The sequence below is a fragment of the Kryptolebias marmoratus genome, linkage group LG20 (genome assembly GCF_001649575.2).
Source record: "Kryptolebias marmoratus isolate JLee-2015 linkage group LG20, ASM164957v2, whole genome shotgun sequence".
Taxonomy (NCBI): domain Eukaryota; kingdom Metazoa; phylum Chordata; class Actinopteri; order Cyprinodontiformes; family Rivulidae; genus Kryptolebias; species Kryptolebias marmoratus.
This window is the reverse complement of record NC_051449.1, coordinates 2,811,847-2,830,827: the sequence shown is the minus strand read 5'-3', so window position 1 is coordinate 2,830,827 and position 18,981 is coordinate 2,811,847. Positions and strand designations below refer to the sequence as shown.

Below are 18,981 nucleotides of genomic sequence, written 5' to 3'. Positions count from 1 at the left end.
AGTCCGTAAACAAACAAAGTCTGCTAATATGAGGACCTGGGAACTCATAAGTCAGGGCTGTCCAGTCCTGGTCCTGGAGGGCCACCATCCTGCAGGTTTTAGATGTTTCTCTGCTTTGAATAAACGAGTGATTAACAGGCTTCTGCAGAACTTTAAGACATGCTTAAGAGCAGGGAAACAAATAAAACCTGCAGGATAGTGGCCCTCCAGGACCAGGAATGGGCACCACTGACATAAGTGAACAATAAAGTTATCTGTTTGCTTGAAATTTATGATCAGTGCTACTCTTCCTTCAAAGAGCACCCCAGAACACAATGTACCGTTCTGATGGAATTAATAAAGAACCCAGGAGTGCCAGTAAAGAAACACCTGTACAAAAATCTTTGTTTTATTGTGAAAACCCAACCATTAAATGTAGAAAAATGAGTTCAGCGAAACATCCCAGTTTTAAATAGTTTAAAGTTCTTTCACATTTTTTTGCAAATCTCATAATTAACCAAAGGCAGTGGATTACTGAAGTTGTTGTTTTTTTTTTAAAGAGGATCTTTGTGTCAGTAAATTGAAAAATTCCTGCTCTTTTTAAAAGCTTTTGTTATTTTTTGCTGTTTTCAATAAGACTCAGCGTTCATATTAGTTCAGTCAAATTGTTTATAAGTTTGACTTGGATGAAGATCATCACAAATAATCAATCTGGAATCTGAAAGTTGTTTTAATTATTCGAAGCAGCCATAATGACTCGAAGCTTTGTTTGTTTTGTTCCCAGTTCTGCTCTTGAGCCATGGTAATAAACGTTCCCCTGTTCTGCTGAGCTGCCTTGTGGACAGTCAGAGGCATCATGGCAGACTTGCCTATTGCCCCGGGTGAGATCTACATCGAGGTGGAGTACGACTATGAGTACAAGGCCAAGGACCGCCTCATTACCATCCGGGAGGGCGAGTGCTACATGCTGGTCAAAAAAGCTAACGAGGACTGGTGGCAGGTGAGGAAAGATGAAGCAACAAAACCTTTTTATGTACCGGCTCAGTATGTCAGAGAAGTCCGTAAAGCCCTCATGCCACCTCCTAAACCTATCCCACATTCTGGAAACGCACATCCACGAAGTGGTGCTAAAAAACCAACCAATTTGGACCTGGGACCTGCTGAAAACCTTAACAGACAGAGATCCAAATCCCGGCGCTCTCCTTCTGCACAAACTGCACCGTTAGGTAACTCCAGTCCGCCGATGCCCCGCAGGAACAGTCACAGTCGTGGCCCTACGACCCCTACAGAACGCGACCGATCTCTGCCTGAAATCCTTGTCCAAGGTGGTGGCCCCCAGGCTTTCCAAAAAGAGGGGTCTGGCACACTGCCCCGAAGTCGAGCCCGGTCACCGGAGATGGTGAGGGCTCCTCTGGACGTGGACAGCACCCAGCTCTGCGACTCCGCAGGGGAAGAGAGACGCACCAACGACTCCGAGTCTGGAGACGAACTCAGCAGCTCTTCCACCGAACTTCTCCAGGTAAGGTCCACGACATGATGTTCATGTACTTAATTTACCATCAATTCCCCCTTTAGCCATCAAATAACAGTCAGTATGGTGGGGATTTCTCTGCAGAAACGTTTAGGAAGGTTGGATCTGTCAGAGTAATGTCCATATATGAGCCGGGATACATGCTTTCCCTGCAAAACACTGTTGTAACAAAATGAGCAGTAAAACCTGCTCTACCTGTCAGCGGTTGTGATGTTGTGGCCTTTTCTGTATAAAATTGGAGCCAATTTAATTTCAAGAACCAGCTGCAACTCTTGAGCGTATTGCACTGTTTATTACTTCAGGAGTTTTAGACAAAATGGCAAATTAATTTACTGTTTTACCAAAAGGTTATCTGCTTCTGAGGCGTTTTATTTATTGTTTCACATCATATGGAGGTTATTGTCAACGACCGTTTCATTCGCTTACAACAGGGGTGTCAAACCCAGTGATGCAAGGGGGCCAAAATTAAAAATTTGGTCCTAGCCAAGGGCCAATCACGATCAATATTTATTAAAAATTACATAAAAAAAACCTTGGTTTTAGATGTATTATGTCAACTCATTCATATAGAAATATCACTGACCTTTTCCCAGTTACAGATTATACAGAATTTAGAGCAAACAGACTTTAATGAACACAGACAAATAGGTTAAACTTCAAAAAGCTCATCATTAGCTGTCATTTCTTACGCCTCACTCAGCTTTTAAATGAAGTTTTTAACATTAAAACAGATTTTAAAAAAAGCCATCAACAAAAACCTGATCATACAGAAATTAAAACTATATATTGTTGGCTTCTAAGTCACTGTCAAGAGAAAACTTCAGTTTTTTTAAGCAAAATAAGAATCAGAGACTCGATCTGAACCAGACTAGAGGGCCGGATGAAGTGTTACAGAGGGCCGGATCTGGCCCGCGGGCCTTGATTTTGACACGTGTGGCTTACAAGGTTCATTTTTTTGTTGTAGTTTTAAACCTCTCAGAGGAACTTCTTCCCTTTTATTATTTTTAGGCACCATAGAAGTGTTAACAGGATTGTTTGTTTAAAAAGATGACACTTAGTTTCACATGTATTAAAAAATAAACCCTTTGTTTTTGTTTCGTAACCATCGACTGAGTCTGTTTTGAGTAAAAGGTTATCAGAAAGTGAACATATGCAGTTTTAGTCTATAAAGCAGTCTGGTCCACAATTGTGCTACTTCCTGTCTCGACCATCCTTTGTTCTATTTAAATGGCAGAGCAAAGGTCAAAACGGTCAAACGTTGTGTAGTTTAGAGAACAACCAGTCTGGATTTGTGTCTCAGCATCTATCCTTTTATTTGCACTTATAATGATTTTCCATTCTTATTTAAACTGGTTGCTTCCTAATCAGGATTTTGAAGTTCAATTGACATTTTCTGCATAACCAAAGTGGGTTTAAAAGACGCTGCGGTCACAAAGAAAACAATGTTTTTTTTTCCATTTGATGCATCTCTAACAGAAATCCTCTTATTTACTTTGCTTCATTTTGCATGTTTAATGACAGTAATTGTGTATAAATACAGGTTGTGTTAAATCTCAAAGCAGTGGAGCTCTGCTGTAGACTCCAAACCTAAAAACAATCACAGAAACAAGACGCTTCATTTGGAGCCAGTTTAATCACATAATGGTTGAAAGTGCACTTATTTCAACCTTTCTAGAGTTTTTAGTGGAAAATAGGCATGTTTTAGAGTAAAAATGTGTTGTTTATCTTAAACTATGTACTGGTTTTGTACCTCATGTACAGCTAGACACAAAAATTACTAAAACTCAGTCAGTTTTACAGACATTGAGTTGAAATTTCGCGTGGTAGTAGCTGAGACTGACCCCCAACTTAAACACTGAGCTCTACGATTCGTATCAAAACTTTGCCATTAACTATTGGAGCTTTTAGTAAAATGTTTTGAACCACAGGGTGGATTTTAATGAAACTTTTATAAAGTAATCATGAGATGCACATCTACCACTTAATAAAATTTGGAGTCAACCTGATTTAAGATGGCCGCCACAGCCTACTAAAAATAGCTCCAACTCTGTCAGTTTTAGAGATATTGAGTTAAAGTTTGGTGTGGTTGTAGCTGACAGTCTCAAAAAAAGATGATTTTAGTCTAAAACCGTGGCATGAAAGATGGCGGGCGATATGCATTCCCTTAATTCTTGTTCCTGCGTTTAGCCTCTCTGCTTTTTTATTTCTAATAAATGTTTCAGAATGGCTGTTTTTGTTTCGTTGGTTCGATCCACAGTCCTTCAGAGTTCATGTGAGTCTGAAGGTTGGTGTTTCCCACACAAGTCTGCTGATGTGAGGCTGCTCACGTTTCAGCTGCTTGTTTGTTTTTACTTCGGCCTTTCGGCGGCGTGCTGCTGGTGATACAGGCTCAAATCTGAGTCTGGATATTCTGAAATACGAAGAGTCTGCTCTCCTTCATCCCCGTCCTCATATTTTCTGTTGTCATGTGTTACAAACGGCCTCCTAGCCTTTCTGGAGTGTTTGTTTTGAAAAAGGATGAGGGACTGAATATGTAACAGGGCAATCGGGAGTGTGAATGTTAGACCATGGCAACAGTGTAAATGTCAGGAAGCAGAGCGATTTGTGTGTCCAGCTGTCAGGTCGTGTTCCTTTTCTCCAGCTCATTCAGCTCTGTCTGACAAGCTACTCAAGACGGATGTGAGGAGGATGCCGAGCTCTTATCTGCTCCTCAGGATCAGACAGAGGTCCACTTTGTCTCTGCATTTACTTATCTTGACTCCAGCTGCCATTATCTCAAAAAGCTGAACTCATCTATTAATGGCATTTAGGAAAGCTGGTGCACTTTTCCAAAATATGAAAGGTATCGCACATCGCTCAGTCGTTTGTTGTGCCTTAGATTTATTTTATCGCGAAAAGAGAGATATGTCATAACAATATATGAAAAATACTGGTGCTGTTTAGTCATTAATAATTTAACTGGTTAAAATAGAATCAATTTGGTACTGTTTGGACACAGTTTGCATTTATTTATCAACCAGACTGGTGCATGATGGATAACAGAGGGGATCAACTTCCTGAAACAAAACTTTTAGAATCAAATAGGAATAAAAACAGAACAGAGGTTTGAGAACGACAAGCTCCAAGCTGCAGCTTACAGTTTATACCCAAACACAAGAGAGAGGTTTGTTTTGAATCCTAACAGACCAACAACACCTCACCTTAGAGCTCCTTTTCAGAGCCACGCCTCTGAGACCCGTGAACGCGCGCCGTCACGCTCAGCTGGACGAGAGCGCCGTTGAGCAGCCGGCCGCGGTGCGTTTTAAACTACAGCTGACTCACCGGTAAGAAAACAATTATCGCCGTGAGCGGGTGGAACAACACGGCTATTTCTGCCTCTGGTAGTTGTGCTTGAAGCTGTCAGAGAAGAAACAGGCTGCCGCTGCCGCCCTCTTTTTTTTTTTTGCATATTCTGCTAACGTCTCTCAGTTCAGCAGAGCTCTGAAGCAGAATCCCATTTACAAAAAAGTGCTCGAAGTCGACTCGCTGAGGCTTTCAGCCAACTCTGACTGAAATACAAATTAAATTTTTCCTTATTTTTGGTCACTCCAATTTATTGATACCCATCGATGTATAGACGTAGTTAACGTACACAATAAAAAATGTCTTTAAAACAGATTACCCACTGCAGCTTTAAGGTAGGATCTCAGATTGGTCTAAAACAGTGATTGCATGTTTACATTGTTTCCCAGCTAATTCCCTGCATGTCTGCAGAAGCATGTTAATCACTTGCTCATGCAAATCAGGTGTGTCAAAGCAGAGAAACATCTAAAACACGCAGAATGGTGTTTACCAGGAACCATGTTTGAGTTTGGTAGTCTCTGAACACAGAAATAGTCTGTCATTTCCAAAAACTGGCCCCAGCTCGCTGATCGCTTGGTGGCAAACTCTTAAAACTCGGTGAGATTTTCTTGCCATTTTGATTCGTCGACTGATCTCCAACAGCTACAGCCCTGTGAGAGTCTACCTTTATTATTCAGGTAGTTTAGTTCACAGCTAGTTATGTAATTTATGTGTAATTCCTATTTTGTTGTGACTTTGTTATAAATATCATAAAAAATAAGATCTTTTGGCAAATTGTCTAACCCTCAGGTGTCAAACTCCATTCCTCAGGGCCCGCTCTCCTGCATATTTTAGACGTGTTGTTGCTTTAAACCTGTGAACGTGCTGCTGGAGAACTTGATGATTTGGTGAGAAGGTGATTAAACCGTTTGACTCGGGTGTTTTGGAGCAGAAAATCCTAAAACTTCCAGGACAGCGGCCCTCGAGGTCTGGAGTTTGACACCCCTCTAACCCATATTCAATATTATGAGCAGCTTGTGCTTTCTTTTAACCAGGGCTGCACAATATATCCAAAAATTATAAATATTTCAATGTCAGTATGCCCAATAAGAATAGAGCTGCATGCAAAAAATACAAATTTGGCATCAGATTAACCCCACAGCCGGCACATTGTACAGAACGTGCGTTTATCCCAGCTGATATCGTCACCACAATATTCAACAATTATATCGAAACCCCATGTTTTCCTAATATCATATAGAAAATTAATGCTCAAACCAGCGGGCTTGCTAATTGAAAATATCAAAATGGATTTAAACCACAGATCTTCAAATCTTTACAACTGTCTAAGTGTAAAACCTTATTAAATCTTCAGAAATATTGTTGCTTTGCTGCTCTCCTCTGGGTTGATTGAGGGATTTTTAGTTTGTTTATGCCACTGCCTTAAACGAAGCACCGAGATGTATAAGTAATTAGAAGGTGGTAGATTAGTTTTAACCTTAATGAGGTGTGTGCCTGCCCAGCTTCTATATATGAAATAAAATCCACAATAAAAAGAGCAAGCTTGTTACAACACTACCAGTTTCTCCTCAGCTCAGCAGCCACTGACCCTGAGTTTGAAAACATCAGAGTTGCTGTGTGAGATATCTCTGAGCACTTCCATGCATGTAGTACCTGAAAAAGCCTCTGGCCTCGTGGAATTGGACACTGTATTCACCGAAGCAGATGTTTCCCTGTAGCCACAGAAAATAATAGCTGTCAAGGTTTCAGTGTGTTTTAATTTGCTGCTTCGCTGCACTGTCTCATCCACTGCTTTTCATCATCCCGCAGCCTTCAGGATCATAATAATCCGTCGTCATTTGCTACACTCTGTCAGAAGAACCTCACATAATGAGCTGAAGACATTACCACTCAGTATTGCTCCATAAAACCCGTCTGTCTGCTACACCCTTCTTCTCCTGCCATGAGACAGCTAGTCGTCATTTCTCATCTCTCTGATGTTCCAGGGGGCGAGAAAAAATATATTTAAAATGTGAACCTTTAGGTAAGGAATAACAGTAAACACTGGGCAGAATTAAACTATTGCGACTTATATGCGTATTCTATAAGCATTATTATAATTTTATCCACACATTGGTAGCATCAGTGGTGGAGAAAGCTCTGTTTTTATTGGCTCAACATGCTGATATAGGGAAATCTTTTTTGATTTGTTCTTGTTTACATTTCTTTAACGTGATCATGAATTTGCTTTAAATAGTTAATGTAAACACATTTGTAATTCAGGTCAGTTTATTTATATGACACAGAGTCACAAGAAAAGTCATCTCAGGTCTTTGTACAAAAGAAATTCTATGGTCCAGGTGTAGTTTTTTATGGTCCAGGTGTAGTTTCTATGGTCCAGGTGTAGTTTCTATTGGAAGAAAGACAAAGAAAAACACGTGTTAATCATATAAATTATTAAAAATACAAACATGGAGAGTAGAGCGAGGAGATGTGGTCAGTTTGTCCTCCTATAGCAGCATAACTCAGGGATAGCTCAGGAAACCAAAGCTATAGGATTGATCAAAAAGGAAAGTCTTGGTCTGTGTGTGTCTGTTGTTTTCTCGGCACTTTAAACTTTTGCTCAATGTCTCACTTCTTTAAAGTAGTTGGCACCTTTTTTGTTAGCCCGTATATCTTGATTGTCACGTTTAATAACACCTCTCAGCCTTGAAGACTCCCATTGCTCTTTATGACGGCTGTAATCAACTAAAAACCTCTGACTACTCACAGATGATTGATTAGAGGAAGCGCTTCCTCATTTCTTTGATTACGGAGCGTGGCAGGAAGTGGGCTTGTGTGTCTTTTGCATTGGCACACGTTCCTTTGCACTAATCAGTTCTCTCCAGCTGATTTGCATTTTGTAACACAAGAAATAAGTCGTTTACAACTTCAGCTCGGTAAATCCATTCGTTCTGCAGATAAGTGAAAGGTTTGCATTGTAAAAATAATATTTGAAAGTCTCACACACAGTCGATGGAATCTGAACCCTTTACACTTGTGTTTTTTTTTAAATTTATGGGTATTAAAAAGGTTTAAATCACATAGTCGCAGAAATCTTTCCAAATGTTTTTATGCTTTTCTGTCTGATAAAGCTCGTACATTAGCCTGGTTTGCTATTAAAAATCAGACCCATGTTCTGCTCAAAGGTACCCCGACAGCGTTAGTTTTGCCCAGACTTGCTGTTCATTCGCTGCTCTCAGTATCAGCTGAACTTGTTTGTAGCTTTGTGTTCTTTCTAATCTCAGCTGAGTTTTATTCTTTTTCGCCTTATCTCGCCCTGCTGTGCTTCCTCCCAGATGGGTTGTGTATTTCAGCCTCACAAACCCACTTCTCCTCCGCGCTGGTCACTCTTCAGCCAGATAACTTATCAACACAGTGACACATGTTCTTATTTTTGGACAATTAGTAATAGCATTCTGTTTCTTTGTTTTTTTTCAGTTAATGCATCGTCTCATTCGTGGATACAGTTAAATTTGTGAGTTTCACCCCAGAATAACCAAGCAGTTCTTGGATTTAGATAGATTTGTCTGGTGAAGACCTGCAGACAGTGGTGGTGTCAGTTTGTATGCTCATCAACAACCGTATGGAGCAGCCCTGAAGGCTTTTTTTTGTTCTGCTCTGTAATGTTGACAACCCAGGAAAGCTTCAGGCGGACTGGCAGCTGACCCTCTTGCTAGCAGGGTGTTTGGATTGTGTAACAGAGCATCAGTGAGGCCAGGATTCACACACACACACACGTTGTGTGTGATGTCTTTTTTTAAACACTCCTCTGATTCTACCTCTTCTTTTCCAGCTCCAGACATTTCTTTCTACATCTTCATGTCTGTTTTTTAGGGGTAAACATTTATTGCCTTTACCTTTTAAGATAATTCAAGCTGACATGAAGTTAACTGCGCAAAACTGATTATATATATTCAGTTAAAAGTTATTTAATTGGTGCATAAAATGAGTAAATGGAGATGCCTTTTTTGTTTGATTCTGCAAATTCATCATTAACAAAATAAATTACACAATTTGTAATAAAACTGTCCTGCTTTTTGCTTTAAAGCGGTTTCTGCTGTCACCTAAAAGAGTTCTTGATTGTAAAGGAAGAACTACTTTGCTATAAATAGCACACCATTGTTTTCCACAGAATGGGAGGTCTGCATTGGTACTTTGTAACCTACTTTAAGTCTGCATTTTCTGTTAATCTTTACCTTCCATTCCTCTTCAACTCTTTCACATTCCTATTGTTGTCGGCTACTTTTTGTTCATTTTGTCGCTCAGAAAACTGAGTAGTTGTGTTAACTTGGTCAGATTAGCTGCCTCTAAAGTTGTCTCTGCGTTGATGATGATTGCTGTAATTCATCAATGAGCTCTTCCTTCTCGTAGTTTGAAGCGTTAAGGATGCTCACCTGCTCAAAGTGTAATGAGGGATTGATTTGTACCTTTCTTATTTGAGTCACTAAGCTCAGCTGGCAGCCATAGTCGTTTAATATATGTGTGACTTAAAATGAACAAGTTGAATTAATGTGTTGCATGCAGTGCTACACTGATAAATTTCCCTCTTTTGAATGATAAAAGCACAAAACAAACATCAATGAGGCTAATATTTTTGGTTGTTTTTTAAGTGTTAATATTGTGTCCATAACCCTGCATAATATCTTGGCAGTGGAGACGTTTTCTAAGGACGTGTGACTCAGCGTGTGGGACGTCATCCAAAGAAACCTTCTGAGTAAAGGGCAAGCTAAAAATGCCATCTGATTAAGGTGATACCGCTGAGCCTTTGTTTATTACTTGTCTGTTACTATGGTAACTCCAAACAGTTAAATGACCAACACGCCTCCAGTCAGTTGCAGTGCATTGAAGGTTTGAGGTTTTTAAGGTGGAAAATAGATGGAAAAGAATCTTAAAGTACGACTAACAGCACCACAAGACTCGTATCTTCTAACCTCAAAAAGAAACTGGACGGCGCTAGGCCAGATTTCTGGCTGCCATCTTCTAGGTACTACATGTATCTCTGTGTACAGTTTCATGTCAAAGCTACGCATTAACGCTTATTATTATTATCTCTAGATTTTAGCCACTGTCCTCACGCTGTTTAAATAAAGTCAGACATTTGTCCTCGATTCTGATTCTGAGACTTGATCCAGGATAAACCATTGCTATACCCAGTTTGACACCTTCGATTGGGGACACGGAGGAAAACCAATATTTGTGTATGGATTCAGGTAGCTCTCCGTTCCTCACTTTGTGGAGATTTTCCTAATCCCTCTCTGGGCTTTAGAGTGATGTGTGTGTGTGCATGTTTGTTATTATGTCAGCTGCTGCGTTGTGTGCTGGGGGTGGCATTATGGCGTTATTAAAGGACAGGTCAGACGGTGTTTGTTGTGGCCGCTCAGGGAGGCCGAGCAGCACTGATCCCCCCCCCCTCTCTATTTATGTAAGAATGAGTGAATTAGAGTTGGTGTATTATTGGGAGGGGGGGTCCTCTCAGAGTGGCATGATCTCGTTTTCCCACAGTGGCATGTCAGTCAGAGGGAGAGCTGGTGACTAGGCAGGAGGTGCCGTGTTTCTCTGCATCATCGTCAGCGCTGCCGGCTACAAATCTTATTATTTCTCTGCAGCTTGAACTCATCTACGGGACAGTATGTACCCAGAGGAGAATGAGACGGTAAGGCACCTTCTTTATCTGTGCATGCGCCGGCCGACTGCTGGGACAGTCCACCTGGAAGTTTTATCTGCTTCTGTCCTGCAACATTTCCTGCAAAGTCAGCACAACCTTCCTTATTCTGAAGCCTATTTAATCAAAGTGATTCACTGAGCAGCATGCAGTGCTTGTAAATATTTCAGACACAATGCGAGTCGTGTATCATGAGGACTTTTGGGGTTGCAGGAAGAAATCCCATTTGTTTTGCTCAGTAAGGGAATTAGTTTAAACTGTTTTGTTTATCATGAAGGATGCTCCTGTTTATTGCACAAGGCTTTGATCCCATTCATGCAAGCGGATTATTGATCACTGAAGTTATCAGCAAAAGCTTTCTGTGACAAACACACACACTCTCTCTCTCTCTCTCTGAGTTTATGAGACTTACTCAGCTCTTCCTCTTTTCACAAACAAAGCAGTCGATCTTACAGCTTTTGTTCACAAGCTTCAGGCGAACTTGTGTTCATTATCCTTTCGCTCAGGATCCACATCGATCCAAACCATCAGTTATTGAGGATTCAGGCACTTTTTCCCTGAATCTGTGGAGTCAGTATCCAGAAGGAAAAGCCGAAGCTCAGCTGTGTCCTGGGATGTTTGAGCTGCTGATTGCATGAGGCAGGATGGCTAAGAGGATGCTCCTGATTCATTACATAACGTCCAGCTACGTAACGTTTGTTTGGAGAGCTGCCTGGTGAGATGAGCTCGGGGCAGCAGGGCGGGACGAGCCGGACTTTCAGACATGACAGAACACCCTGTGGTATTTAATTAAATCTTCAATTCACTCTGCAGTTTACACACACAAATAATGTGCACAGATTTTTGATGCTTTATCAGAACTTCAGTCATAACTGTGTAAAATTCAGGTTATTCCAGGTCAGAGTTCCTGAAAATAGAAATAGTTTAGAATGTGTTACAAATAAACTGCTTTTATAACGTAATATTATGTGTTTTATTACAGAAAAACGCCAAACTAGCATAAAAGTGACACAATCACAAAATGTATCTTCAACAAAATTAACAGCGTGCTTTATAAAAGCATCAAACCTTCTTAAATTTTAACTTTTACTGCTTTTACAATTAAAAAGTAAAATGTTTACACTGAGATTTGGTATGTTGGTCAGGTTTCAGTGCTTGCAGCTAGGCCGATTACGATTAATAATTAATCATGTAAACAGTTATTTGAGAGAACTGTGATCCTGTCTATAAATGTAATAATGATTTTTAGTTGTTTTGCTTTTTTTAAACAGATGAAACCAAAAGAAATGTCTAACTTTCCCGTAGTTTCCTCCCATTTGACAGAGCTGATATCACTGATGTGCTCGTTTCTTGTTTAATTGTCATATCTGCTTTATGTAGGAGGAAAAAAGAGCCAACACACCTTTTTTCCACATATGTTTCTGTGTTAATTTCCAAGAATAGGCTGTTATTCAGTATATTTTATATGAATAATAGCACAGTTTGAAGAATCCATCAGTTTGCTGCTGAAACACTTTTTTTCTCGGAATAAGTTTCTAGTTTTGTTCCAAACCGTCACATCAGCGCCGCCTCTAAATGATAGTTTAGTGTTGCACCATACAGTGTAATCTTCTAATGTAAATAAAGGCTGGCTTCCTGCCCTGCCCATGTGGACTCATGCTGGGCGCTCTGCAGTTTCTCACCTTCCAGTAGAAAACAGCCTTGATGCCCTTTGCTCTTTGTGCAGTTAGAAAATGTGATAATTAACCAGCTGGTGTGGAACTGTGTTTACTTATAAATCCTGGAGTTGTGATCTGATTGTGCATGCAGTCCTTTTTAGCAAACTATAGCTCTTCCAGACTTTATTCCTATTTGCTGCAGAAGTCCAGCAAATCAAAGCGACTGCTTTAAAACTGCAAGAAACTTAAACGCTCGGTGTTAAAAAGATGACCTGATCAGAGTGCTACGTATACAGCACCAGCAGATAAAAGCTCCACAACTGCAGGAGTTGATTAGTTTTTGATTCAGCTTAAACAATATGCATTAATGCAAATTAATACACATTATCATATGTCCATCCATCCATGTAACAGTCATGTTATGATAAATTAAAATGTTGACTATGAAATAAAGCATAACTTGATCCTGTGCAGGGCTGCATAGAGCCGAGGCCTCTGCATTCATAGATTAATTCAGGGTTATACGCAGGCATATATACACTCACCGATTAGGTACACCTGTTTAATAGGTTATTAGGACTCACAGCTAATCAGCCAATCACATGGCAGCAGCTCCTTTAGTCATGTAGGCGACTTGCTGAAGTTCAAACTGGGCATCAGAACGGGGAAGAAAGGGGAATTAAGTGGCTGTTTGTGCCAGACGGGCTGGTCTGAGTGTTTCAGAAACTGCTGATCTGGGATTTTCAAGCACAACCATCCCGAGGGTTTGCCCTGTCTGATGAGTCTCTGTAAGGTTTTTTGAATCTCTTATTGTCCCGTTTTGGTGAAGTGTCACCTGCTTTTAGCTGACAGGAGTGGCACCCCATGTAGTTTCTGCTGCTGTAGTCTATCTGCTTCAAGGTTGGACGTGTTATATGTTCAGAGATAGTATTCTGCATATCTTTGTTTGTAATGAGTGGCTATTTGAGCCATCATCTTGAACCAGTCTGCCCTCTGAAATTAATCAATTAACAAAGCTTTTTTTGTCCAGATAAATGCCACTCACTGGGTGTTTTCTCTTTCTTGGACCATTCTCTGTAAACCCTAGAGATGGTTGTGTGTAGAAATCCCATTAGACCCCAGACCGGCCACGTCTGGCGCCAGCAGCCAATCCCCTTTCATCCCCGTTCTGATGTCCGATTTAAACTTCAAGTCGTCTTCACCACGTCCTCATGCCTAAAGACACTGAGCTGCTGCCATGTGACTGTGTTTGTTACCCAGTAATTGATCAAGTGTACCTAATAAAGTGGCCGGTAAATTTAAAATGACAACCGCTGGATGCAAAGTAGGAGTATGATTTGGCGACGGTACCAGTTGACCATCACACGACTCTGTCTGTCTTTTTATAAAGCTTATCATCTTCCTCTGCTTGCCGTGCTGTACATGTGGCCGTTTTGTCCTTTGTCTTCCATTTAATTTGTAATTTTTAGTCTGCTTTGAAGCTGCGTCACCAAATTCAAGAAGCAAAGCAACTCCTAATTGAAATATTAGAGGACTTAAAAAAGACCCGAGTGGAAGTTTTTCACGACTTCCACTCTTATTACTTCCTCAGCTCCGTCTTACTTTTGTGTCTGGCTGCTGGTTTGTTCTGGTGCTGACAGACTCTTTTATTCTGTCTGCGCTGCGATTGAATTGTTTTGTTGCCTTTCAGTTGAGACAGCTGGTCTCGGATGTATTTGGACTGCAGATTTAAGTTGTAATTTAGTGGTCTAGAATTCATTTAACTTCTTTGTCCCACGCTCCCACAAAAGAGAATCTCTTTAAAACAGCTTTGAGCCAACTTTAAAAGATTAAATTTTGACTTTATGGATGTGAAAGTACAGTCTGTGTGGTTGCATTTTGTACATTTTTTGTTTGTATTTTATCCAACAAATTGATTGTCTTGTGGTTTCTCCGGCACAGAATGTGGCTGGGATGTAAAGAAGTCATACATGTGTTGTGTGGTTTTCAGCAGCTAAAGCTTAAATCAGGACAATTCAATCAGTCTGGTTTGGCCTCACAAAGACCCACTTTCTGCTAAAAGCTTCCAGATAGATGCTTATATGCCAGTGGGTCACAACATCCCCTGTAAATGGGTTTTTTTGTAACCAATTCCACAAAGCTGCGCTTTAGCTTCAGCGCTGTTTGTGATGGCGTTAGTACAGCCTCACAGGTCAAAGGTCACAGGATAGAGAAACCAGTGTGTGCGTAGAAGCCAGACGAAATGCTTATGGATCAGTGACAGGATGATCCCAGCTTTAGCATTGCTCTGACACGGCATAAGGCTGATGCAACGCTCTGACCACTTTTCAATTTATTATAAAATAAAATAAACCGCTGATTACACTCGAACGTGTAATCGTATAAAAACCATGACTGAATGTCTAACACAGCCATGATTATTGGGTTTGGCAACGCAGTGTTGCGAGAGTAAGACGTTAACACACCCAGCAGAAGTTGCAGGAGGGGCTGAAATAATGTCTAACTCCTGATGTTTGGTTTAGATTAATTCAAAAAGAATAAAAACGTGTGTGAGGGATCTGATTGCCACATTCTTGGTGATGCGGATCCCCTGAGTTGAAACAGGTTCTAACATTTCCTCGTAGTTCAAGGAATCCTCATTTGGAGTCTGACCATGAATTACCTTCGACATGCTGTAACAAGCACGCACAAACTTCATGTTAGCAGCCTGCGGTGTGGTGTAACAGCCGGCTGGTTCAGCTTTTAATGAAACGGCTGGAAAACCAAACCGATTGTGCTTTTCAGAAGTGCTCCCATCTCTTTTTTCTCTAATATTTAAATTCATATTTACTTGGAAAGCCACAATCAGGATTGTTTTTTTCTTATGATCCAAATGGAGTCATTATGGCAGAACGATAATGTTTTTGTTTGTCTGTTTCCAAAATATCTCATGAAACATGGGGCGAAATGAATGTACGTTTAGAACTGATCAACTTTTGGAGTCAAGGTGGCTGCTACAGCTAATCAACACTGGCTGTCACTCAATCATATTTACAGGTAATGAGCTAAAATTTAATGTGGTAGTAGCTGAGAGTCATAAGCAACACACTCTGAGTGACATTTCTCAACATAAGATGGTCTTTGTCTGAAACTCTGACATGAAAAATGTCCAAATGTGTCACATTTAGATATATTAAAACATCAACAAACTAATTTCAATCGAGTTATGAGAAAAGATTCACATTTCTAATGACTAATTATGTCTCTCAAGATGTAAACATTTTATCTTGATTAGGTTTAAAACTAAGAAAAAGCTCCAGGCACATCCAAACAAAACTAGATCAGCTCTGATTGCATTGGTGTTTTCTGTCTTTATGTCCTAATCAATCATTTTTGCTCACGCCATCTCAGTTTTTAGAGACCCAGTGTTCTCGTGTTAAGAAGTAATTAAATTCATTCTTTTGATTATTTTATTATTTTCTTTAGAAAGTGAGAAAACTGTGCCCAAATCGAGTTCATTCAGCTGTCAAATCCTCTGACAATGACTACTGTTCAATCTTTAAAGGACTTTTCAACGAGCCAGAAAAGAAAGAAATCCTGACTCGTGTCATCTGGGCAGAATGAGACGGTTCTTCGTCTCTGAAGTGAAGCTCTTGTGTTTTCCCGTCAAACTGACACCAGCTGCGTGGCCTTGGATGTCCGCCGGCTTCCCACGTGTCTGTCTGACTTCGTACTTTTCAGAGCGATTTGTAAAGAAATCCTTTTTTTCCTCGTGGAAGTGGTGATTTAATTGCCTTGACAAAAGATAAAAGATCGGACGTCATGAAATAAATGAGCAGATTTGCGGAGTCATTGTGGGGAAATGAACTCGTACTTTCAGCTTTTCTCTAAAAACTCCTGAACTTCCTCTTAAAACTGAACCCTGGTGGTAATTGTTATTCAGTTAGTGGATTAATCTAAAGAGACCTGCCTCCTCCTCCTCGTCTTCTTACTATTTATTGTAGTCCATCTTTAAAAATAAGGGCTGTGTATGTTTAATGAAGTCAGTGCCTTATTGTTCTTGTTAAACTGGCTGAACCTGAGCAGGTTTTTTTACCTCGTTCAGGTTTATTGTCAGAGAAACCAGCGACACGGTACACACTTTTTCAGATTTGCATTCAGGACCTGAAATACAGGTTCAGGCCCGGTGAATGACTGGTATTCTAAATCAGACAAAGCATAGTTTTTTTGTTTTTTTTTTTTCCCAGAGACAGTTAGTTTCTGAATACAATGCCTGCTGTCTGCCCCCTTTGAGTCCTTTCCTCCTTTTATTCTGGTGGTGATTTAAATCCAGTTTCTGCTGAACGTTTGGAGTTGCTGCTCTGCTTCGTAAATCTGCGAGTTGACTGTGAAGCTGCAACTCATCGGTGTGTAGCGTTGGGCATCGTTTGAGTTTGGACGATTCCGATTCTTTTAAGAGGCGATGTCTGCTGTAACCTTTCTGTGGCACTCTTCTGTTTGTTGCACCGTCATCCTTCGCCTCCCTAACGTTAGCTGGGTATTAGCATCTGAGCTGACCCAGCGTATAACTTGTTAGCTGCCTCAGTGTTGGTATAAGACGTATGTTGTTGTTAAATTAGCTGATCCTGAGGCTGAGGGTCGGACCCGGAGATGTTGTGCGTCCTCCTTTAGGCCGACTAATCATTTCTTTCATTAAAGTTAAACCACACTGTTCATGGCTGCACACACTTCCTGCGGATTCTTCTTTTGGTCAACGGAAACTAGGAATCAGAATTAAAACATTTAAACAATTCCAGGACAATAATGTTAGTCCCGGTTCCAGTCGATTCTTGACTTGATGCCCAATCTTATTGGTGCGTTTGCCTCTTCAGCTCGGTTGGAGGTAAAATGTTTGAAAATACGAACAAAAAAAACACCAGCAGCTGAGGGAGGGTCACACAAAGATGGCAGCATAAATCATTTATCATTAAATGCTGCTTTCAAATGCTGTTTTATTTTTAAGAACATCTTGGTTATAATAAATAATTTTTAATTTTGCAGTTTTGTTTTTTACCATTTTTATATACTACATATAAATTCAGCTTCTATTAAAGCTGCTGAAAAAGTGGCTGAAAATGGGTCACCATGAGAGAAGACTACAGCCAGCCTAATGTAGGTCGAAAACATTCCTACATTTCAGAAATCGGTATAATTAGTTGATATAGTTCAAGATTTTCTTTTTTTATGTTTTGCTTTGTAGTTTAGAGCGGGTACATTTAATGAACTTCACTGATATTTGTCCTTTTGACCTCATTAGTTGTTAATTTTTATTAAATGTTCGACTCCTAAAGTATAAATATTTCATTTATGGCCACAATGTTCAAAGCGAGGAGCACCGGATGCTCTGAGTTTACAGTTTATAGTCACAGATTCTTATCTCGTGGTAATTTTGAGTCATTATTACTAACAGAACGTTTATTAGTGAACTCTTTCCTGAATTTCCGTGCCACTCATTGTGATTTCTCTTCGGTCGTAACATGTTCGAGTGAAGCAAGCAGCGTTCCTCTACGGCTGACTCAAATCCTTGTCATTTTCTTTTCCTGTTACCTCTCCGCCTGTCATCCCAGTGACCTTGCAGATTCTGCGTCGTCACCGGAGCGATCACAATCTGTTTCTGTCTCCGGCTGCTTCTCTCCGCATTGTTTCACACCGAGTGGAAGCTGTGAGATGGAAAACCGCCCGAAGTCATTTTGAAGACGGCAGCACCGGTGCAATGCAGTCTTCCTATGTTTGCTTTCATAATTAAACACAGATGCTTGTTTTCTGTACCATGATTTGCATTAACCAACACGCTGTAATAGAATTATTTATTGTTTAGCTTCCTTTTTACTGCTTTTGGGGTTTAGTGCCTTTTTCAGGCTAATTTTGGAACTAAAATCTCTTTAAAATAGCTTTATGTTTTAGTTTTTCAGTGAAATTAAGAGTCATTAATACACTTTTATGATTTTGCATACTAAATTCAGGATGAGACCCTTTATTCTGCTCCCTCAGGTTAATTTTTCCCAGCTTGAACCCAACAAGTAATGTATAAAAGGAGAAGTCCTTGCACGCTAAAGGCTGACTGATCAGGTATTTTTCTTTTCTGACTTTCTCCTCCTCTTCCCGAAGAGGTGAAGTGTTGAGGCATGCGGCTGTGAAGAAGCCAAGACTCTTCTTAGCTGGAGGAGAGAAGCACGAGGGAGTTCATTTTTTTTTTTTTTTTATTATACTCCCCCACATTCTTTCAGGTGTGCAGAAACAGGTCAATACAGGATTCTGCTGTGAATAGGAATTGCGCGTGTTTGCAAAACGAGCTGTGGGATGCACAGAAGAAGTAACAGACAAAGATGTTTTCTGCTGATATTCTGTATCTTTCTAATAATGCTGAGTTTGAGACAAGTTTGCGTCATCATTTGACAATGAGAACTTTACGGAATCAGGATTTTCTTAGCTGACAAAACTATCCACAGCAGGTTTTCTGAATTATGAACCGAATAATGAAGAAACCTAATGTCACAAAGCAGCCAGCTGATCTTGTTTTGTTATTTTAGGGATTTTTCTTCAATCTGGACATTTCTTTTTTTAGGTCCTGACCGCTGCAGAGAACAAGAACCGTAGCAGGACTCAGCTGTTTAGCTGTCACAGCCAGGGCCATAGCCTGAGGTCAACCACTCATTCTCCCCCTGCACATCAGTTACAATGAAGACCAAAACTTAATTAAAATAGAAGCATTTATTTAAAACAAGTGACTTGAATGTGTATATGACATGTATTTGTGTGTGTGTGTAAAT

At 40.2% G+C, this 18,981-nt stretch overlaps 1 protein-coding gene across 5 annotated transcripts in view; it reads left to right on the top strand.

Moving 5' to 3' along the window:
- The window catches only part of LOC108232897 (rho GTPase-activating protein 12), a 68,793-nt gene that overhangs the window by 8,496 nt on the left and 41,316 nt on the right, over positions 1–18,981 (top strand). For all 5 annotated transcript variants that reach the window (XM_017410998.3, XM_017411000.3, XM_037982010.1 and 2 more), the window contains exon 2: positions 764–1,498. In XM_017410998.3, coding sequence (XP_017266487.1) covers positions 836–1,498 — 663 coding nt within the window. In that variant the 5' untranslated portion in view covers positions 764–835. The remainder of the gene's footprint in view (positions 1–763; positions 1,499–18,981) is intronic.